Source organism: Strongylocentrotus purpuratus, unplaced genomic scaffold (assembly GCF_000002235.5).
Source record: "Strongylocentrotus purpuratus isolate Spur 01 unplaced genomic scaffold, Spur_5.0 spur5_scaffold_8, whole genome shotgun sequence".
NCBI classification, from domain to species: Eukaryota; Metazoa; Echinodermata; class Echinoidea; order Camarodonta; family Strongylocentrotidae; genus Strongylocentrotus; species Strongylocentrotus purpuratus.
In genome coordinates this window covers 24,851,242-24,874,491 of record NW_022145614.1, presented here as the reverse complement: position 1 = coordinate 24,874,491, position 23,250 = coordinate 24,851,242, and the positions used below count along the sequence as shown (strand labels likewise).

General features: G+C 36.4%; 2 protein-coding genes and 1 long non-coding RNA gene across 6 annotated transcripts; 2 read left to right on the top strand and 1 right to left on the bottom strand.

The window, feature by feature from the left end:
* Positions 1 to 421: 421 nt before the first annotated feature.
* Positions 422 to 1,517, top strand: LOC105440469. The gene is made up of 2 exons (XR_004062241.1): positions 422 to 585; positions 1,438 to 1,517. It is a non-coding gene; the product is annotated as an uncharacterized LOC105440469 (long non-coding RNA).
* Positions 1,515 to 10,353, top strand: LOC578458 (dorsal-ventral patterning tolloid-like protein 1). The gene is made up of 10 exons (XM_011670682.2): positions 1,515 to 1,566; positions 2,235 to 2,492; positions 3,239 to 3,390; positions 4,019 to 4,150; positions 4,654 to 4,795; positions 6,095 to 6,265; positions 6,922 to 7,131; positions 7,901 to 8,020; positions 8,473 to 8,635; positions 9,066 to 10,353. The coding sequence occupies exons 1-10, from the start codon at positions 1,515 to 1,517 to the stop codon at positions 9,448 to 9,450; spliced, it is 1,785 nt and encodes a 594-aa protein (XP_011668984.1). The 3' UTR covers positions 9,451 to 10,353.
* A 511-nt stretch (positions 10,354 to 10,864) lies between these two features.
* LOC576204 lies at positions 10,865 to 19,653 on the bottom strand. Of its 4 annotated transcripts, none has more exons than XM_030975358.1 (8): positions 19,338 to 19,653; positions 17,268 to 17,310; positions 15,881 to 15,940; positions 15,065 to 15,124; positions 14,519 to 14,636; positions 13,705 to 13,808; positions 12,660 to 12,869; positions 10,865 to 12,120 (listed from the first exon to the last, which is right to left on the bottom strand). In XM_030975358.1, exons 2-8 carry the CDS (start codon positions 17,277 to 17,279, stop codon positions 12,091 to 12,093), a joined length of 594 nt encoding a protein of 197 aa, XP_030831218.1. In that variant the 5' UTR covers positions 17,280 to 17,310; positions 19,338 to 19,653; the 3' UTR covers positions 10,865 to 12,090. The 4 variants fall into 4 exon arrangements, with proteins under 4 accessions (XP_030831218.1, XP_799351.4, XP_003723602.2 ...); XM_794258.5 differs by lacking the exon at positions 19,338 to 19,653 and adding an exon at positions 18,848 to 19,325; XM_003723554.3 differs by lacking the exon at positions 17,268 to 17,310 and having other exon boundaries at positions 19,338 to 19,652.
* Positions 19,654 to 23,250: the final 3,597 nt, after the last annotated feature.

The following is a 23,250-nucleotide window of genomic DNA, read 5'->3' as shown; positions in this document are numbered from 1 at the left end:
TAGAATGTAAATATATCTCTCCCAATGCAAAACACATCAATCATCGCACCTTGCGAAGTCTCTTTCTCCAAATAGCCTGGTGTTAATGAAAAGTGTTAGGAATTCAATAGCTGCGGATGGCACTCTAAATTGTAAAGTGGCTCTCCTCGTCTTTCTTGTCTATTCAGGGCGGAAAAACTGCTCAGTCTTCTTTTGTGGCGCAGTAAAAACGAAACCTATGCTTCTTTTCTTCTCTCCTTTTCACTCTGCCCCACTCCAACCCATTGACTGATGTTCTATTCTCATTCAATAGTATGATAAATCCCTGTGTTGATGTCCTGGCATGGATGGGGCCGGGCAGATGCATTATCTTGCTATTGTTGACCGGACAAGGCCCTGCGGCCGCTTCCTTTCAAGTCACTCCATTAAGACACGTCTAACTGGTACATGTAAATGAATGATGTTTGTCATTCCACCGGGAGCACCGTTTTTGTTCGTGGTACTCCAAACTTTCATTTGGCGATTTTTGTGACTGTTGATATTTTCAGATGTCGTCTTTTATGATTTTAATGACAAATAGGACTCTCCAGCTCGGCCCTCCTGTCGGTGAGCTAATTGTATTTGTTATATGTGTCCAGGTACCAGTTTGATGTAGCTCACGGCTACGGGAAAGTTCAAACGGACCATCGACTCAAAGCAATTAAATCTCTGTGGTATTCGGCGTTTCTCTAACAGTATACATAAACAATTCAAATTACCTAGAATTTTATATTGCAGAGTTTGTCTGGAAATAGTTAAACGTGGAATGAATTAGCAAGCTGTTTTGGATAACCCAGTTTGACCAGAGGTGTGTGTGTGTGTTTACCGTTTGCTTGCTTTGCTTGTTAAATGGATTTCATGGATCTGTGCGCTGCCGTTTTATAATATTCAAATTTAGATTAAAGTTTTCAAGAAGTAACTAAATGTTCATTCGAAAATAATGCTTAAATTCCACACCTTTCGCCAGTTGATAGCCGGCTCGTGAACAAAATTTGATTGTATGACATGTGCTCCGTCGACAAATGGTTTCTTACCGAAACTCTAACTTCTGTCCGGGACTCAAAAGTATAACTAATCTCAAACTTAACCCTAAACCTAACATAAAAACCTGAATGTAACCCAACCAAAGCCTAAACTAAATATAGCCGATATTCTTATTAACCGACGCGACGTCTAAGGCATGTTTTACCGAGGAAAATCTTAGACCTTGGTCTAACTTCTATTGGTAAACTTGAGACGAGAATTCGCCCGACGGTTGCCTGTACTTATGGCGAAGAAGAAGAAGAAGAAGAGACCAAAGTTAAATATAGCTTCGATAAAGGGGAAAGAAAATGTCGAATAAACCGACGTGTTTCTAAGCCCAAGTTCGCTCAAAAGAGTCCTGGGTCCTCACACATTTCTTTCTCTTTTCTTCCATAGAATGAAATCGACAAGCCCATCGTTGTCGCTGTTCGTCTGGTGGATGCTGGTGGTCGTGTTGGCTCTCGTGATCGACTATGTCACGCCGTGCTCCGATGGCGAGGTTCAACTCGGTGACGATGGCCAGCTGTATGTGATCTCATCGCCGTACTTCCCCGATGTCTATACTCAGAACCTCGACTGCGTCTACCATATGGTCGCCCCCGGAGGTATGTATGTTCATCGCAGGGGCGCATCCAGGACTTTGGAGGAGAGGCGTAATTTAGAAATTCGATTCAATTCAAATGTATTTGTCCAAATTAAAATAACTGGACATTTAATGTAGGATTTTTTTTACAAGCAACAAAATACATATATGAACCCAATCAATTAAAGCAAATGTTTCGGAACATTGTGCAAGAATAACAGGTGCAAATTCGCCGTTATAGTAAGGTCTTCGGTATAAACTGTTCCTTACCGCTCATTTCGTTACTAGTCTACCTTCACTACAAGGTAGACCTCACTAATACTATTTCCGATAGCGCCTTGAGCACTACTGCGAAATGATATATGGCACTTTACATTATAGTCATTATTATATATTACTAATATAGTTGGGAACTGTCTACATAATTATGTCTAAGTATGTAATTAGTTGATAAAGGGCAAATTTAAAAGAAAATGGACCCTGGTTGCCAATACACCCTTCATACTTTTCTCCAACATCGCAACATTATGGTCACGCCATCAAGTATTACATTCTTTTATATAATCTCCGTATTAATCCTCATGTTAATCCCCCTTATTTCCCCAATCAGACCGACGGGTCAGAATATTCTTCTCTTCCTTCACCCTCGAGAACCCCAACGACCTCAACATATGCAACTTCGACTACCTGGCCATCTATGACGGCGGGTCCGACGTCGACCCGAGCCTGGGGATGTTCTGCGGTCCACAGAACCCACCAGCCACCATCACCACGGGCAACGAGCTCTACGTTGTGTTCCATACCGACTCGTCCATTCAGAAGACCGGATTCCGAGCGGAGATCACTGACGTGCCTATAGATTATGTCGGTGAGTTCACTTCTCGGCCATCGTAAATTGAAATGCTAGAGCGCCGCAGTGGCTGCTTTGCTAAAGCCAGGGTAATAATCGGGGCAGCGACAGGAGCGTCACAACGTGACGGACATGTGCGCTATACAAGAAGCCACCATCATTATTATTATAACATATGAAGAAAAAATGCAAGTTTTGTCCATCTTTTTGCACAAGCTCTCATAACCATTATGCAGATTTGACACTGAAAAGAAATGAAAAATCAAAACGGAAACAAAAAATCAGACAAAAACCGAAATCAACAAACAAACAAAACATCAACAAAAAAGCCGACAACATAAACAAACTACAGATATTTTTGAATTTTTGATTGATCTGAATCATAAAGTGAAATTAAAGCAAATAGAACAATATTTCCGCCACAAATAAGACTTTGAGGTTGTGTACTGGTTTTTATCTCATGCTATTTCAAATGTAAAAATATAGCACCTTCAAAAGTAATTATCAATGGTTGATGACTTCTTTTGCCATTCTAACAATAATTTTTCGTTTGTATAATCCGGCTTCCTGAACATTATGGCACAAAGAAGGTTTGTCGACAAACCGAGGTTTATGTACGTCATTTGACACGTTTTTTTACCAACCTGGTTTGTAAAAAACAAAAGGAGGTTTGTCGAAATAAAAGGAGGTTTATCGACAAACCTCCTTTGTGAATTCGGGCCAATATGTTTTTGAATTTTTCCGTCCTTGATGTCGTTTCTCAGAACCCGTACCGACTCCTGCACACGGCCTCTGCTACTATACCTACACTGAAGAACATGGTGTGTTCTACTCACCGGGCTTTCCTGATTACTACGGCAGTAGTCTAAAGTGTACATACATCGTCACCAGCAGCAAGGCAGATAATACCATATTGGTGAGTTAAGCCTTTGCCTTTTAGAACCGGATTGTTCTTGTATTAAACACATGGGGGATATGATAATTCAGTAGTCAATGGGTTCAGATGACTTTTGCACAGTTGCCCCCGGTCACCAGTTATTACCCGGATGATAACATTCTGTAAAGTACCGGATTACTTAAGTAATATATATTACAAAAACTCTTTGAACCAGTTTACATAATATGTTTTCTTTTTTTTATGAATATTCAATATTTCAGCACTTATTTAGATGAATAGGTGTACATTTTGGGTGAGGTAGCATGTGACATTTAAGGTGTTAAGTTAAGATTTTTATCGCTAAGATGCCAAATTTTAAATTGAAATTCAGGCTAAAACAAACATGTAGAATCTAATGACATTACGTTTATTAAGCAAATAGTTTTTCGAGTTCGGTGGATGAATGTGTATTATCATGATAATCCTACGGTAATCAGATGTTTTATGTTCAAGCCTGAAAAGCAAAATTGATTTCATGCTGGATTTTCACATGGGGGCGGAGGGGGGGGGGGCGTTCTCCTTCTCATTCCTCTGCTGACATACCCCACTGATTCCGTTTCTGATTTGTGATTGCTCTCCCATATTTTCTCCTCTCTTGAACCCTCAGCTTCGATTCCCCTCGTTCGACGTGGAAGAGTCCATCAATTGCGTCTACGATTATGTAGAGATTCGAGATGGTGATTCCGAGACCAGTGAGCTCCTCAACCGCTACTGCGGGGCTTCCCTGCCAGAAAATACGGTAAGATGGATGAACACCAAGACGAGGACGTTGCATAATGGCGTCGACATGACCCTGTCTAACTAAAGTAGTAATAATTTAGTGATTTGAATTAATAGGAATGTCGGCGTCTGGGATCAGTTAGCTTATCTTTTTGTATATTACCGTTTCATACTCTGTGAGCTACGTTTGGCTATAGGGGTGTTTTACAAACGAATCGTAAAATTTGGAAATTTAAGTAAAACAAAAACGATAATCACATGTGTCTCTTAGTTGCAATTTCATTTAATTGTTTTATTTTCGAAGATGTTGTGTTTTAAATCAACCCTGATAAATTCAAGGCAAAGGTGGAAAGAAGATGTAACTTTTAGCACCGTAATTAATGACTAGATGTTATTACGGATGACCTCATCTTTGACGATTTATTTCCCTTTTTACTTTATAAATATTCAATATGCAGGCACTTTGAAGTTAACTTTCTTTAATATACTTGCTAAATGTCGTATCTATTTTTTAACCCATAGATATCGTCGACTGGTCCGGCGATGTTCGTACGATTCCGTTCTGATTCGTCGAATGTATTCAAGGGTTTCTACGCCGAATACGCAGACTCCGACACGGGGTTTCAGGATGACAACGGCAATTCAAACTCCAATCAGTTCTCAGGTAAGTATATTAAGATATAGATTTTGAGAGCTAGGTATTGGAACATATTCGCTACGAAACATGATATAAATCGCAATACTTGCACCTAATAATGACGAGATCAAGCGAACTTTACCATGCCTGATCAATGGTTTTTAGTGGGTTCCATACACCAACTCCCACCACAGAAACAATGACCGTATACGGCACCCAGGACATGAATATATCTTATGATATTCATTACATTACAAAATGGTTGATTGCAAAGTGTGGTGGTGGTTATTTTACCTGACAGCTAAGAAATCAATAAATGCTTGTTAGTAAACAACCCGAAGACCGACGGCTTTAGGTCCTCTCCGAGAGACCTGGTAATGAGAATTAATGCCTTACCAAAGGGGACTAGCGCATCGCCTTGGTTTCGAACCCGGATCACCGGATTTCGAGACCTGCACTGCTCTACCGACTGAGCTATCGCGCCTCCCTAAATGTCTGACCTATCCTATTATCTGTGCCTTGGAAAGGAGCCCGAGACTCTTAGCGCTGGCGGGGAAACTGGATATACATAACTTGTAAGGCCCTATACTATGGCTGTTAAATTACGTTAATGTATTTTGTCCGACGAAACCCCAATGTTGTAAGGGTGCTCTTGAACACATCAACGGCATTACTAAAAAAAATCATTAGATTGATACCCTATAAGTACAACGATTGTAGGTTTCCGTTTTGGTACCGCTTCTGCTTAGCTATGTGAACGTCCAGTGTTTTCTTATAGATACATTTCTTGTGTCTCGCAGTTTTATGTGTGTGTCCTTTTAAGGTAAGATTAAAGGCGTCCTTTCTTTGTCTTATTTGATTCGCGTTTTTGTCTGCCATTTCGTTTGTGTACCTAATCGCCGTCTGGCACAACTTGTCTGCCGAGATGGTTTTATCTTCGGGCTCTACGCCGTGGGTCATCACATACAAATTTCTTACAACTTTGGTAAAAAGGGTACTAAGTATTCAGCCATGAGAAAAACGTTTTCCCTACATCCATCAAACCATCCCTCCATCCATCAAACCATCCCTCCATCCGCCCATCTATCCACTTACATCCCAATCAACTAACCCCAACTCCGTACATATTTTATTACCTATCACATTTTGAATTATGCTCTTAAACATTATATATAATTCCATTTTTCTTGATATCATGTTGTTATTTTATACTAGCATTGTATTTTACCTGGACTGTGAAAGCATATACAATAATTATGACTGCCATTCAAGTCTTTAATAAATCTTGATTGAATTGATTGAATTGAACTCCATTTTTCCTTTCAGTTTGTGACCTGTCTCATGCTGCACTGACCGAGAAAGGGGGCGCCATAGTGTCTCATGAGTCCTACTCGCAGGGAAGCTATGATGATTCTCAGTACTGCACCGTCACCATCATCGCTTCACGGGCGCACGAAAGAATATTCTTTGATCTCATCGAGATTGACCTGCCGCCATGTAAGTATACTGCCATTTCATCGGAAGAAAAGAAGATCAAGGAATGATTATTTAACAAACGTAACGTAGAATATTAAATATAGAAGAGGTATACAAATATGAAATATTGAATACGAAATATGCAAATGAAAATATTGAATTAAAAAAAAAAGGTGAAAAGCCGGGGCTTTAAAAATAATAAACCGAAGGCACAAGGTGTAAGATCTTCTTTAAATCAAATACAAAACCAGAAGAATACATTGAATATAATTTTTCCAAATTCAAATGCAAAAGGTAAACAGAAATTTAACTTTCATATTTGAAATGCTAGAGCGCCGCAATGGCAGCACAGCTAAATCCGGGGTAATAATCTACAAGTTTGGAAGCGCTTAGTGATTGTAATATGAAAACTGAGTATTATTATTATTATTAAATAAATTCATGAAAAAAAACATGCAAAAGATGTAGAAAATAGATTATGACTAGTAGGAGAAGGGAAAAAAGAAGAGGGAGAAAAATGAGGGAAAACAGACAAAAAAGGGAGGAGCTGTTATCCTATACAAAAAATTATTGTCAGTGGATACACTGAAGTGTATTTGTATTTAATCTGGAAGTACAAGAATGATAAATTGCTTGAATTCATCTGAAATCTCTTCATTACCATTTTTCAATCATAGCAAATGACTGCGGAGCGAGCGGGGACTATCTCCAACTTCTCGACGGCGACGCGAGCGCGCAGAACTCAGAAACACTCGGCTTCTTCTGCGGCCAAGGCGTGGGACGATATACCACCGAGAACTCTTTTGCCGTTGTTCGGTTTATCTCCGACAGTGTGCCGAACTCTGAACTTGAGGGATTCAAACTTGTTTATTCCATCTTTTATACAGGTGAGAATAACGCCAGAGTGATTTATTACTACTGTTTAGTAGTAGTAATGGTAGTGGTAGTAGTATTATTAGCAGTAGTAGTGTAGTAGTAGAAGTAGTAGTAGTAGTAGACCTGTAGAATAGTAGTAGAAGAAGAAGTAGTAGTACAAGTAGTAGTAGTTGCTGTTATATATTCTCATCAAATCATCTTGTCTTGTCTTACGCCAAAATGCACATTGGATTAAAACCAAGGTTTACTTAGTTTGTGAAGTAGTGGCATCCAAACCCCTCTTAGCTGTCTCTTTGATATCCGCTTAAATACTGTAGAAGTAGAAAGGAAAGGGAGGGGGGGGGGGGGTCGATGATAATTAAAGAAAGAATATAGGGGGCGATCAAATCGGTAGTCAGAACTAATAAAAACAAGTTGATTTCCTACTCCTTTTGAGATGATTTTGAGCGTTTCCCATTAATTTTATATGCATCCTTGGAATCATCGTACCATTCGGCCCTATTAATTTCGAAACTTTCGAGAAATCCTCCCAAGGGTTATTACAATACCATATTGAACATCCCATTGAAACTGTATTGCAATCGCGTCATACCTCTTTGTTATAATCGCATGTTTTGATATGTGATAGACAAGGCTAATGATATTGCATAGTCTCATTTTTTCTCGAAAGTCTTCGCAGTCGTAGGATTATTAAAATGTGTATAAGTACTTTTTACATCGACGAATCATTTTATTTACTAAACATCACCGCACACTTTACCGTTCTTTTTATTTTTTCAGATGAAAACGGGTGCGAAGATGGTGACTGGCATTGTGATAACAACAGATGCATCGCAAAGAATCTAATCTGTGATGGTTACGACCACTGCAGGGATAACTCAGATGAAGAAAGAGGCTGCAGTAAGTTAAAGACAGGGACAGAATCAATTGAGAAGTAGGGAATAAAATGTGAAGGCGATGTGTGCCAATAAAAGTGAAATATGAAGAAAAAGAATACGAACAACTATTTTTTAGATGAATTTGATGACTTAACATGGCTGCAGATATGAATGAGAAAATGAATGCAGTATTACTACTGTAAGCGGGGAGAAAGGGGTAAGAGAAAGTAAAGGAGGGTTTGAAAAAAGAGAAAGACAAAAGGGGAAAAGAAAAAGAGATGGAAGAGATAAATTGACTGTAGATAATGCAAACAAAATTCTCGATCACTTTTAAGAAAAGAGCACTTTTTGTTTGGTCCCGTTCGGGGGGGGGGGGGGGGTAAGGTCACCTTTTTTTAGGTCACCCATTAGCTTTATTTATTTATTTATTTGTACTAACCAATTTCTCATATCTCTTCTGCTCTTCTCTCGTAGGGCAACTTTCAACGAGGATCTGGATGATCGCTGTCGGGGTGAGCGCGGCCATCATCATTATGGTCGTTGTCGCAGGGTGTCTCTTTTACAAGTGGTCCAATCGAAAATCAGCTCTAAACCCCTCCTACGAAGCTTCGAGCCCCACCTCAACAGCGGCTCCAATGTACGTAGTATTGACAATCTCGTATGTGCGCTTGTGTTTGTGTTGCTTGAAGATCAGAAATTATCGAATGTTTTGATTAATCGTAAGATCTTATGCCCAAAAAAGTCTCAAGAAAAGAAAAATAAAGTGATAAAAGTTGAAGGAGCAAAAAAGGAGAAGAAAGAAATAGGGGTGAAATAGAAGACCGGACAAAGGGAAGGGTGGAGAAAGAGAGAGAGAGAGAGAGAAACAGTCATACAGACAGACAAAGAGAGAGACAGAGAAAGAGAGGGATACAAAGAACATAATAGAGATAGGTTCAGAGTATTTTTGTACAATTAAAACAAAAAGAAAACTGGGAATTTCATACGAGTTAACGCCCCCCAGTATTTGATTATTCAAAACTCGATTGCGATAATTGTATTTCTCTCTTCTTTTTTGTAAATACCAGGAACAGCGCTAATTCGCAAATCCCAGCAAGCAAAACGATGACCGCGGTCACCATCTCGAGGAACGACGACATAACCACCGCTCATTCTCCTCGTCGATTAGGACGTCGTCACAGCAACGCCGTCGAGCCTTTAGAATTCACGCCGACCACCCCGCCGCCTCCATCTTACGGCGACGTCACTTCGAACCAGGAACCGACAAAATACCTCGAATTCGGACGAGGGAAAAGTAAAACCGAATCCCGGTCCCGAGAACCGAGACTAAAACCGTTGTCGTTATTACCGTCGTCGGAACCAACGCGGGAATCGACGACAGTTCTGAATATGGAGTCGTTGCCAACAGGGAGTAGGAACGTCCTGCCGCCGATCAAAAATGATGATAGGTGATCCATGTGAAAAAAAATTGAGAAGTACTCCATTCTTTAAGATTCTTAATTTGTTTCATCTGTTTAATGCAATCTCTGACTTAAATACTATATTACATGTCATTTTGTAATTTTATACGCCATAAATATGCCAAATGTACAGTTTTATTACAAATAAATTAATGTAAATATTTTAAATTATTGTACATAATACTTTGACGATTGGACGAAGGTCTATGATGAATGATACTTGTTTTTATTGATGCTAGCTGAAAGCCATATATTTAAATGAGGATCAGAATGGCCTCATATATTATAGGACTGATGCAATATTATTATTGTTCGGCAAAATTTAATAAATTGGAGTTGTAAAGCTCTCTTGTTTTTCCACTGACCAAGCTTAAATTTGATGAATACTGGAAATACATTAATTAAAATAAAAATCTTTAGGTAGAATGGAAATGAGTAAATACAAAGGATGTTTATTCGAATTTCGCTAGAAAAGATCAATCATTATGAAATCCAATAGAAAGAAACAAAAAAGGTTCAAGGATAGGTATCTTGAATGATCATTGGAAATAATCCCTATCATGTGGAGAATTTTAATAGCACAATCATCGTACAAATTAATTACCAGCATTCACGTTTCCAAACAAAAAATAAAATGTTTGCAGTTACATCGTTGTCAAAATTTTCCCAAGGTGTTCCTAAAAAACAAACACTAGATTTCTTGAACTTGATGTGCAAATGGTGTCCTTACGTATCAAATAGTTTCATAACATTTCGGATCTGCTGGGTCCTGTTTCATAAAAGTTATGACTAGTAACAAGTTACAATAATTGATATGAGTTGCTGAAGTTGCATTTCTCATAGATAACAACTTTTTTGAAAATAAAACATGGCCCTAAATTCTAGCTCCAGTATACAAATAATAGATAATATATGAAACTGTAACTCCTTTGATACATCCATGAAATACAAAGGCAATAATATTTTTTTTGACTGATTTTTGTGCAAGTTGATTTTGGATAACGTTGTATAATAATCACAATGAAATGGGATGAAGTGCATGTGGTGCTTATGTTTTGAATAAATTATTTTTCAAAGTGATAATCTGCCTCGAACATATTTTTTCGATGTCAATTTGAAATTGATATTTTGCATGACTCATTGTCGTATCACCGAATGAGAACTTAATATTTCGGTGAAAATAGAGAGAGAGAGAGAGAGAGAGAGAGAGAGAGAGAGAGAGAGAGAGAGAGAGAGAGAGAGAGAAACGGAAAGGGAAAGACGAAACAAAAAGAAAGGAGCTAAAGATCGAAAGGAAAGGTATTAGAGGAACCAAGAAGTAGAAAACAAGACAATTGAAGCATTAATCATATTTGTTTCGCGAAATCGGGAAAAACTTATTTAAAAAAGAGACACGTATTCTTAAATTCATTTGAAAACGTATTCGACTTTTATTTTGTCATATTTATAAACTGTACATGATTATCATTACAGATGTTCATAATGTCTATGTGCTATTAATGTACGCAAGACCTTGGACATATACGTGTATTTACATTCAATATAAATGTTTCGGGGTAAAAAAAAACATTGCATTTTACAATGGCACATGGTAACAAAATTCATTTAAAAGAAATAACCGTTTAGGTAATGCGTATGTTAAGAAATCAACTGTGCAACAATAATTACATTACAATTAGACGATCGTGAAATCTAGCAAGATTGGATATCGAACTGACTCACAGCACAACGTATTTCGGCAACGTGAATTTCAAATTATATACAAAACAAATCCAAGAAAGATATATTTCATAACATCGTAAGACCACGAAAATCATTATTTTAAAATAGGCATGGTTTCAACAAAATGATGATAGATTTCTCGGGATAAATCGTCTGCAGCTGATAAAAAAAGTCGTAAAACGGTTAAAACGCTTTATTCCTTTTTGAATGTCTCATCATTCATACATATTTTTTCTAATAAATAAATTCTAAATGTTTGACGGATGTTTGTAGTTTATCTCATTTCACTAAACGTCGGTAAAAAAAAGGATACCAATTATGGGGGATTTCTCTACATGCATACATAGACGACCATACCTCATAAACATGACCAAAATTAATAGGAAAATATATTAAAGTGATTCTACGACAAATTCTCCGGCGGCATTTAATCCTCGGTGATTTCGATACAATATAGTATAATATAGACGTATTCCAATCTTTAACCATGGCTTAAATGCAATGCGTAACCCTAAACTATAACCTTAAACTTGAACGACAACAAAATTCGTACCCAAACTCGAATCATCTGTCTCTGACGAAATAAAGCCAAGAGAAAATATCGGAAGATCGACATGTGTAGACTAGACCCTCATAAACGTCAGCCATTAATCAAGACGCCATTTTCCTATCCATCGTAGCGATCCACTCGCCTGAACCCCTATATTATTGCATCTTGGGCTCACCTTCCATTTTGGTCTCCTCATGTTTAGAACTGTTCTTAAGAACGGTGCATTTGTGCAAATATATAACGTAACCCGCTAAAGGCTTTGGCCATTCTGTTCCATAGTTCCGCAGAACATTACAAAAAAATAGTATGTCCTCTCATAAAGCTCTCTTTCTCTTTGCATTTCACGCTAGGAAAACGATGTCACGATGCGTAGCTCTGATTTGAGTGACCCTGTAATGTAAAAAAAGGAAAAACAAAAAGAATGTACAGGCTTGTATAGTATAGTATCACTAATTGAAATATCTAAAATATTTGGAGGAACAGGTCGTTTACGGAGCAGGAGAACACAGGAATAAACACAATTTCCAAATAATTATCTGGAATTAAGCTGACATATTATTCTCAAGTGGGTCTATGAAAAGAAAAAAAACATAAAGTAAAAAGATACTTGATGAAGTGTGTCAGAATCGATGTCCCTAATTAATTTTTGTTCTTCACATTAGGTGATTTTATTTCATGTTATTTTATTTTTCAAGTTACATAAAAACACTGTCGGTGTTCCGGAGGACATAGGCGTCACCACAAAGCCACCAATGTATAGATTTGTAGAAATTTTGAGGTTCGTTAACAATACTAGACCTAATGAAATTAAAAAGCCACAAACATTGGAGACATCCTTGTATACAACTTTAACTTCAAGTTGAAAAATCAATAAAACAATCAAGTCCCTTTTGTTCCGTTTTTGTTTCAATTTTTGTTTTTCCACTTACCACAATAACGACCCGGAATTGCCCCTCGACTCCGTTCCCCGATGATCGCATCGATCGCATGCTGTATACTGATCGTGTATCGTCGTTGCCGTTGGATTTTTTGTGCACGGAGACGAAACGGTTTGGGTTGTGAAGGCACTCAAACTTCATGTAGCTACTCGCATCCTCAGAGAGGTGATACTTGAATCGACACTGGGGATCACCCTTGCCCTAAAGGAATTAAATAGAATGCAATTATTAGGACACTGATTGGGTCTATCGTTGTATAAAACTTACCATTGATGGTAAGTTTGCCATCAATGGTAACTACCATGGTAACATGGCTCAACAGCCAATCAAAATCAAGGTTTCCATGGTAGTTACCATTGATGGCAAAGTTACTACCAATGGTAAGTCGTGTGCAACGGAGCCCTGGCCGCGGATAGGCCTCCAAGGGGGGGGGGGGGGGTGGTATTAATCTTGATTAAACTATCCTGATACATAGTTCCATAATCATTGAGGACGAAAGTGTCGTGCTGCACGGGATCGACCTCTTGACCTTCGCATCCGAAGTCAAATGTTTAAACCACGAGACCAGGACACCTCTACGTAAGAAGGTCAAACGAAATTTAAACAGGATCGAAAGCATGATCTTACGAAGATGTAGAAAGAGATAAATAAACAAAATAAAAGGAAAGGCTAAAGTGATAGAATAATAAAACATAAAAAAGAGACAAAGACAAAGACATGCGGAGGTGTCGTGGTCTAGTGGATAAGTCTCTGGACTGTGAACCACTATAGGTTCGGGTTCGAGTCCCTGCCGCAGCACATACGCCCTTTTGCCACACTCGGAGACAAGAAAAGTGGTGGTCTTTGTAGACAGGTGCCGATATAGTACATGTTTCAATGAGAAACTAATTAGAAGGGAAAAAAGTGGTCTTAGTAGACAGGTAGTCACTAAAGCAGGTTTGACTGTATTACTATTATCATCAAAGAATGAATAAGAAAAGGAATATTGAAAAAGGAAGAAAACAAAGCTGGTATTAGAGCAAAATGATAGACTTACATTCGCATGTAGGATGCCATTCCTGAGTATGAGGAAGTTGGACGTACTAAGTACACATCGCAATGAGATGATGTCATCACCTTCTCTCCTTACAACGAATTGGGCTGCAAGAATCAAAGATGACATCACAAGAAAGTTGAAGCAAAAACGAATTCATCACAAGAATGTAAGTCAAATAAGCATGTATATGTCAAGGGAGGGAGGGGGGGGGGGGGGAAATGGCTCATAATTCCGAAAATTTTCTGACAAAGAAATGACTTCTAATTATAATTAAAATTGTAGGTGTCCTTTGGAGCGAATATTGAAAGAAGGCACATTATACATTTTGGTCACTATGGTATGCTACATCGGTGCCAGGTAAAATGACTGAGGTAAAACTGTCAGGGCTAAAAAATTCAGAAGGAAAAATTGAAAGAGGGCAAATTTTTAATTTCGGTCACTTTGGTATAATACACCGGAAAAAATATCAGAGGTAAAAATGCTTGAGGTAAAAATGTCAGAGCTAAAAGGGTCAGAGGCAAAAATGCCAGAGGTTTTTTTTTTTTTTTTTACACCGAACCACTATATCGGCTTTAAAAGGGGTGACGGGTCTGTTTTGCCCCTCATACATCCGTCAATGTGGTGATGCAATTTGTTACGCCATCAATATGATTTCTCTAAAAAGAAAATCAACTTTGACATTTATGTGACACGTATTCTTTTTTTCTTTTTTAATGTTCGCAGATCAAGATATTTAGAACATCCTAAATTTTACAATGCAAATTAAGATTTTAAAGGATATGTAATACAATTTTAAAAATACAACTTTACTCACATTGTTTTCCATAAATGCCGTTAAAATCGACTTTCCCTGTGAGGGAATTGACCCGCAGTAGTCCTCCTGTAGCCCTAGACTCTAGCTGGACTATATTACCCGTATGCAGCTCACGAGCCTGTATCATGAAAAGAGATTTTGACATACATGTATTTAAATTTTCAACAGGTGAGGGCATGATGTTTTAGACTAGGCCTGTAAATCTTAAACGATGCCACAGAAAGAGACAAAACGTGTAAAGTTAATCACATTGCACAGACTTGCTAATCGAAAATGGCCTGTGAAGGAGGACTAGAAAACATGGAAAATGTGCAATATTATGATAAATGGAAGCATTTAAAATTTTAAATTCAACATCCTATTCTATTTGTAAGCTTGTGCCCATCCCCTCGGAAAAAAAGAAGAATATAATAACCAGTTAAGCCGATTAAAATATATTACATCTCAATATCATATTTTTTTTGTTTCGCATAAGAATTTAATCTGACTTGTCTTGATTGATCTTGTAAAAAAAAAAAAATGTAGAATTTACAAAATATTACTCACCACTACTCCAACTTTGTGTAATCCATTGAAACCGTTATGACTGTGATGAACATAGGAACGCTGAAATGGAATGGTGGAAACAAGAAATCATTAATTATTTTATAATTAATTGATTCAAACACACATAATCTATTCACCACGGTTACCAATACTAAGTGAATTCTCTTTGAATCGTCGCGACGAACGAATTTAAGGCATTATAGTTCAGTTGGAAAGGTTTTAATATATAATATATATATATATATATATATATATATATATATATACATACAAAAAGAAAGAGAGAGAAAGAGAGAGGCAGAGGGAGAGAATGAGAGAGAGAGAGAGAGAGAGAAAGAGAAAGAGATAAAGAGTTCATTATAAAATCTTCTTAGGCCATCAACGAATAGCAAGATATATTTAAATAACTTAGGTTCATGGATAATAATAATAATAATAATAATAATAATAATAGATTTATATAGTTTTAAATTATCACATTTTGTAATTATGATAAATTACAAACTTTGTGACGAGGATAATGTAATAGCAACAACTCGATAAAAATGTCAAATCTCTTTAATAGTTCTATACTGTATAGCAAGGGGAGTTGCGGAGCAGAAAATTAAACATGAAACAAATCGGCCTTTATAGGTGAGTACAGCCGACGACATTGCAACGAATAATATAATGAAGAAATTCGGTAGGTCTACCAACCTATCTAACTTTATAAAAGCTTTCTGTTGCATTATTTTGTGGAATGAAAGTAAATCTAAGAAGAAAAAAGAAAGAAAGTGAGATCAACAAAGTTAAAAAGAAATATATAAAATCACGAACCTGTTCTAGTTTTGGTTTCATTGTGGATGGTGCCCATCCGTACAATGTATCCATCCAGTGCTGTTGAAATTAAGACAAAAGGAATAATGAATTAATAAATTAAAGGAATGTCATCTTGCACTTTCTTAGTCCAAGAATAACGCAATTTACCAAATAATATCAAGGGATTTCATTATAGCCTATTAAAAATATAGCAGGCAGGGGAACAAAAAAAGAAAGAAAAACGAAAGGAAGACGACGACCAATTTATTTTAGGATTAAAAAAAACTTATACATGGCTAAGGCAAAAAAATTGTTAAGTTTGTAAAGAGTTACTTTTCTAACAGTTTAAACAATCATATTGGAGAATCGAACTCCTAAAGGATTAGTTTAATGTTACTTGAATACCATTTTGTATTAGTTTACTTTATCATTTTACAGTAAAAAATCGACCTCACTTAATGTTTTTCCATATGAAATCCATCGAAAGCTTTATACATTTATAAACAAAAACATACAAACAAGCATACAAAGTGTAGCAGCTATGTTTAAGCACCCTTGAATATCAGATGTTTTTGTGACCAAACAGATCAATATACATTTATTTGTCCAGTTGTAAACATAAAATTCAAATTTGTCGTACTCTGTAAAATAACTGTTTACATGATTTAAGGACAATTACAATTGTATAATTCCTCCTTCTTTTTTTCTTTGTTTTTGTTTGTTTTTGTTTTCATATCTTTATAGTAAAATCATATATTACTTGCATAGTTAATAAATCAAGGATATACAAATGCCATAGTGTATTATATAATCTTTTAGTTAACTTTTCACACTATACACATATACACATGTAATCGAATACTTTTTATGCAAGGAGAATCATCATACATTAGTTTTGTTTTCTTTATTCTCATTTACAAAGCGGTCAAACAGTTACAAACACACAAAACCTCTGAAAGAGAAGCCATGTTAATTTTCACAATACCACACTCACATTTACCTTACGCTATCTGACCCGCATTACAAATACCAACACTGCTGCGCATAAAATTTGAGCAATATTTTTTTACCGCATTTCATGAAATGATTGTGAAACTGTCATTTAGTCTTGATAGATAAATCAGAACTTTATAGATCAACCTCAATGATTCTTTAGATTGATCAATCAAGATCTGAGAGGGTATAAACTTTATCTACCAAGAATGAACCATAATTGTCAATCATTTCATAGAAAGAGGTAGATAAAATTATTCCAACTTTATGGGCAACATTGTATTTTAATATTCTTAAAAGTTTTTGCGAGCTGTTAGTATTCTTTCATCATTTAGTGGGAGGGGGGCTGGGTGGGGTCGTAGCTAAAATGGTTTCGGTAGGAGTGGGAGGGGTGACACATCACAAAACTTACTGAAGTCTCCATGTGTTTTTGTCGATTCTTCAATAAATCAAGACTGGGGTGATAATAGAGAGAAAAAGTGACGAAGAAGAGAGTACGAAATGAATGTGTGAGTGATAATGAAATCAAAAGACAAAATTAAATGCACAATGCAAATAAAGTATCACGTGTGACTCTACACAATGCTTACATTAAATAAGAGAATACAATGTTGAATGTGTAAAATGATAACATTGAAATGAAGGGTGAAAGGGTAAATGCATAATGCAAAGGAATATACATTATAAGTGAATATAGAAGTGATCGAACCAAAAAGTGCCTTTAAAATTCCCAATTTCTCAGAAGTGTAAAATAACATAGTCTTAGGTATAAAACTGTTTTTAATAGAGACACGTAGGGTGTGCAATGTGCACATTTGTGTGCAGTGCTTCAGTTTGAAAAGAATTATAATCTAAAAAGAAATGTGATGTTTTCCATCTTTTATAGCACTTTTATTTCATGTTTCAAATGTTTCTTCCGGTCAAATGTTTTATCATTGATCCAGTAATTTGACCTTGTAAATCCCGTTGTTCAAAGTCACTAATAGAAATAGTATTGATATTGATCCTAAATTGTAGAAGGATCACACTAAACTATAGTTGTGTGGTATCTCAAACTGAAATAATTCTCACACTTTGGAAACTGCACATATTTCACTTATTATCTTTCACAAAATACACTCAGTTGACGGTTAGAAAAGACAAATATCACTTCATTTTACAGAATACAATTTGTAGCCTTTCCGTTACATAGATTGACTTCGACCTTTAAACCTATAGACGGTGAATTATGCGGTTTATATAAAGTTACACATTTACACAGTTCAGCTAGTACATTTTAATGGGCATTGTGTAAATACAGTGAAGAGTAACAAGTATTTATCGTTTCTTAATGAGAAGATAAGACGGTTACCACCCTGCAAAAGGAATTCCTGTATTTGTTTTAGCAATCAGATTAGATTTAGTATAATCTATTAACCTGTAAATGCCCTAATTTCTATTATTTGAAAAATGCTAGAAAATAATTCAAACGAATAGAGAACATACTCATAACTTCTCTTTTTAACATGACATGCTAATTAACAGCCGAATTAAAAAGCCTCTGTGAAACAATTAAAATATTAAATGAATTTCCCGTAATAACAAATTCGGATGCTTTAGATTTTTCATATAATTACATGTATATTATTCCTTAGTCCATCACCGCCACACATAATCCTCCACATCTTAATAAATTTGTAACAAAACCTGAATACCACCAAAGTAATATATATCTCTCTACGTCTGGATACATACTAGTTTATCATCTAGGTAAACTAGCAATAATTTACTTTACAAATGTCAAATTTACTGTGAAAATATTGAATATAAAGTGAAATCGACTGAAACCTGCATAAGAACGAATGAACAGAACAAAACGCACTCGCAAGCCACGAGTGGCATTAAGAATATACTCCTTTGCAAATGTTGACACTAATCATTAAGATGATTTACAAACAATATTTCAAATATATTATTCTTTGTTTTATGAAACGGGTGATTTAGAATTATTACCTGTAACTCAGCCATGAACAATCCGAGAAGTATATAAAGACAGCAATACAAACAGACGACTGTATAGTGCACACATTAATCACGCTTTGCGATCGACTCATCAAAACCTCCTCGTCTCTATGCGATCCTTAACCAAAACACAACCCTTACAAAGGATCTCTCCCCCTTTCTATCTAATGCCCCAAATCCACAAAAAGACCAATTGAAAGGAGGGGGCTGTATATGCGTCGAATTTATCTATACAAATACAAAGAGGGGGCAGATAGATCGAAATTTGATCGATTACCTTATCTATCTATATGGGCGATTGATTTGCATAACAAGTTGGTACACAATCGGAAAGTTGGGATAATCTCTGCGGGGGAAGGGGTCGTAAAGAATGGTGTTTATCGGACCTAAGGAGGTATAGGACAATGGTGTTTGAAGTAATAGCTGGTACACCAGGTCGAGGTAGGGATAGAAATAGAGCACAATGGTTGTCAATACTTACGCCCCTTCACACTCCCCGCTACGAGGCCGGCTGCCAGAAGTTAGTTCCTGATGAGGACCTGGAGAAAAGTTTATTTAGATGGTGGACAGACGGTAGAAGTGAAGTTCGCTACCTCCTTAAATTGAAGACACGAATCTCTGACTTATGGCACTTGAGAGGGTTGTTGATGTAGATAAGTCGAGCAATTCAGATAAACCTTGACAAGTTAAACACACATTCAAACATGCCAAAGGCCGAACACCATTTCATTCAATAGTTTATGTTTATCTATCTCACCGAACGAGTTTACTTCGAGGTTTGTACACAGAGCACATCGTCGTGAATCAATATCGTATTGGAGCGTATCGGTTGGGCTCGAATTGTATAGCGTTGTCATAGCGACGGTTGGTCCCGTGCGTTCGGTGTCGGACCTTCTCTCCCGCGGTTTAACTAGTCTGGATCGCAGACTGTATTTTACACTCGCAAAGTCATTGAACCTTTCTCGATCATGCTACTGATGCAAGTGTCTACATACCAAATGTTTGTTTCCCAACCGATAATTATATTTAATTTATGTATAATGATGCCTCTACTCTGTACCATAAGAAGTTTTGTGCACTCAACACTATATGTCACAGTAGTTCTTGATACTGATCAAAGACTTTAAATGCAGACTACAAATCTAAAACAAAACTATTGACAAATAGAATTTGTCTGTGATAGTGAATGATCGGCTGAGATATCACCTTGCATCAATGTTCCGTTTGATTCTAACCTTGTCTCGCTGTTGTTTTGACAAATTCTCAATAGTTCCAATTATAAAAAAATTAACCGCGAAGGGATTGTGGTCAGGATTCACGGTTATCTTTTAGTGAAATAAATTGTAAATTTGTCAATTTATTCATCTCTTAAATCGTATGTTGTATAAAAAGCTTAAACGTAATCAGGGTGGCCTTGTACCTCAATGAAGTTTAAAACACTGTTTAATAGTATACAATGATACAATGGTATAGGACAATGATACACAATTACATCAACAAAATAAAATTAAAAGTAGTAAAAGCACATTGAATAAAAAAAATATGTCTATTATTAAGGAGCATTATGAACAATCAAAAGACATTTCGCAAGTATGAAACCAAACAACATACGATACGATTCAGTTTGATTTGTAAATCATTTAATTAAATACTAAGTAGCTGGTGAAACTAAAAATTCAAGTATAGGATATAATCATCATGCTGTTGAATAAGTCTTTATCCAAATAAGATCAAAGCATATACACCGAACTTATTTTAAAATTGATATTAATTATGATTTTAATTTAAATTTGAAATGAAGTATTGCAAATGAGTTTCAAAGTTTTATCAGTAAAGAACTTGACCTATACCGATAGAAAAACAAGCGTCGCCTGTAATAGTTTTAGCAATTTATGCGATTGCTAAAGATTTCTTGTTTTTCAGTTTGTTGTTAAGACCAATGTAACGTATGAGGACATTCGGAATCAATACTCGTGGTCAAAAGATGAACAAAAAAGAGGTGTTTGTCATAATTGATTGTGGTTTGTGGACGAAATGCATTTGTTTTGTTCTGCCCAAGCTTTTCTGGGACTTGGCGAGGTCACGACCATTCTTGATGAATGCAACAAAGATGAGCCATTTACCGCGGTGGTTTGATTTATTTTATATTGATTTATAACTGTTTGAATATTTGCCAGTATTCTACATCTAAGGTGGTAAAGAACAAAACCACTTGGTTTACACGTCCAGACTTGATGAAATACAGAAAAGCTGATTTCTAAACGTGGGGAGCTATTTGAAATCCAGAGAACATCATGAACGTCGTATCCACATCCAAAATGTGCCTGGCCAAATCTGAGAACTTTTTCTTTTTGCCCGTCAACAATTTTATAAAATTTTCCCGTTTTGTTTTATCATATTACAAAGCCCTGGAGCCTCCGCTGCTTAGTGAGCATGCCTGATGGAGTTTCGCTGGGCCACCAGTCCCAGATGCCCCCGGATTTTCTCCCGGATTAAAAGGAAATCACTACAAAAAGGCGACTGTCATCTTTGCTCCTGTAGCCGCCGACATTGGTGGCGCTATTGGAGAAAATGGTTTCCACGACATTAATTTTGCTCAACGATTCCCGATTCTTCTTCGATAGGCAATAGTACCTCGAAATCGAAAGAATGTAATCACGTTCAGTAAATAATCATAATCTAATGACGAAAAACATGAAGAAAATGAAATAACAAACATAATGTCTATCGTGTCTGTCTAATTTGATATCATTTTGATATTTTTATTGTACACAATTAATTCTTTACTAAGAATATACCCAACTGATTGTGTTTATGCTCATTAAATCTCATTACCGATTAAAATGTGCAAATCAACTATTTGAATTGAAGAAAAAACCGCGTTGAATATGTGCCACAACTGGAATATCATGTTGTTTTTTGAGCGAATGGGGTCATTTCAGTCAATATTGTTTCTTCTTCAAGATTCATAGTACGATAAATTAAATATGGGGTTATTATGAGCATGAATCACTTGACAACTGATCGATAATATTTTCTATTAAATGCTAATACTGCGCATGCCTCAGTTTCATAATGTGGAGTCGCGATGGTTCAGTGGTAGAGCAGTGGTCTTGTAACCTTGAGATCCAGGGTTCGAACAAGTCCATGCGCTAGTGTCCTATGGTAAGGGATTAGTCCTCATCACCAAGTCCCTCGAAGAGGACTTAAAGCTGTCGATCACTGGTTGCTTACTTACGAGCATACGCGTGTTTTCTTAGCAATCAGGTAAAACCATGGAGCTACTTCGTTAAAACAAATCAAACCATTTAATGAGCATCCCTCAAATTGTTATCGTGAAAATAACTGCATATCGCCATCTACGGGCAAAAATATTCCAGAGAGACGTTCGAGCACTTGGGACATGAAATTGGAAGAGACAAAGGCAGAGAGAGAGGAAGAGAGAAATAGAGAGAGAGAGAGAGAGAGAGAGATAGAGAGGGAGAGAAAGAGAGAGAGAGAGAGAAAGTGAGTGAGTCAGTGAGAAAGAGATGGAGTGAGAGAAAAGGAGAGAGAGAGAGAGAGAACAACTTTACTTGTGGTAATAGTTACTTTTTATCGGATTTAATAACTAATTACCGTCTAAAGAATATGCAACAACGTTTTCTTTAACGAAAAAGCAAAGTAAAACAAAACAAACCAACTATTCATTCATTACGAGGATACAAATTCCTTGTTTATATGTTTTTACATGTTCTTACTTATTCTTTGTTGCCTTTAATGAGTTTGTTATTACTATTTTTTGTTTAATATTTCGTTATGATTTTTAAAAACTATTGTTCCTCATGGAATAGAGGCTCATGGAAGACCACCATTATTGGTGATAATGAGTGACCTTGTCTAAACATGAGAAATAAATAATTAAACTACCCTTGAATACCCCCTGGACAAGGTATAAACAAATTTATTTTGAATCTATATCCGTCCCAATAAAGAAGAAACGGATCAATACATTAAAGGTACTATGTCCCATTTGCAGGCCAAAAAATGAAAAGGTTAAATTCCAACGGCATTTGAAAGATAATACTAATTAAGAACTTCCCTAAAAAACGGGGGCTTGAAAACGTCTTTAAGTGGGAACAACTGTAGACATGATTTTATCTGTGCTGTATGCTTACATCATTTTTAAAATGATGTCACTTAAAACTAAGAAATATATGGTACAGAATATATCAATTTGTTGCATACTGAACGATGTAATAATATATATTTATATGACTTAAAGAAACAAAAAAACTTTGAACAAAACAGTTAAACCAATCGCTTTTGCTTAGACTGATATCAAATACAACTATTATGTCCAACAGCTATTGTTTTTCTTCAAAGTAGAACAAAATATAACCTTGCCTTATTTA

Bases quoted from the DNA above. Each gene is read 5' to 3' on its own strand.
- LOC578458 (XM_011670682.2), top strand. From the start codon at position 1,515: ATGTCACGCCGTGCTCCGATGGCGAGGTTCAACTCGGTGACGATGGCC. The intron at 3,391-4,018 runs GTGAGTTAAGCC...TTGAACCCTCAG, and splicing joins AGGCAGATAATACCATATTG to CTTCGATTCCCCTCGTTCGA. The intron at 4,151-4,653 runs GTAAGATGGATG...TTTAACCCATAG, and splicing joins CTTCCCTGCCAGAAAATACG to ATATCGTCGACTGGTCCGGC.
- LOC576204 (XM_794258.5), bottom strand. From the start codon at position 18,948: ATGAGTCGATCGCAAAGCGTGATTAATGTGTGCACTATACAGTCGTCT. The intron at 15,125-15,880 runs GTTCGTGATTTT...ATTCCATTTCAG, and splicing joins TGAAACCAAAACTAGAACAG to CGTTCCTATGTTCATCACAG. The intron at 12,121-12,659 runs GTAAGTGGAAAA...TTTACATTACAG, and splicing joins AATTCCGGGTCGTTATTGTG to GGTCACTCAAATCAGAGCTA.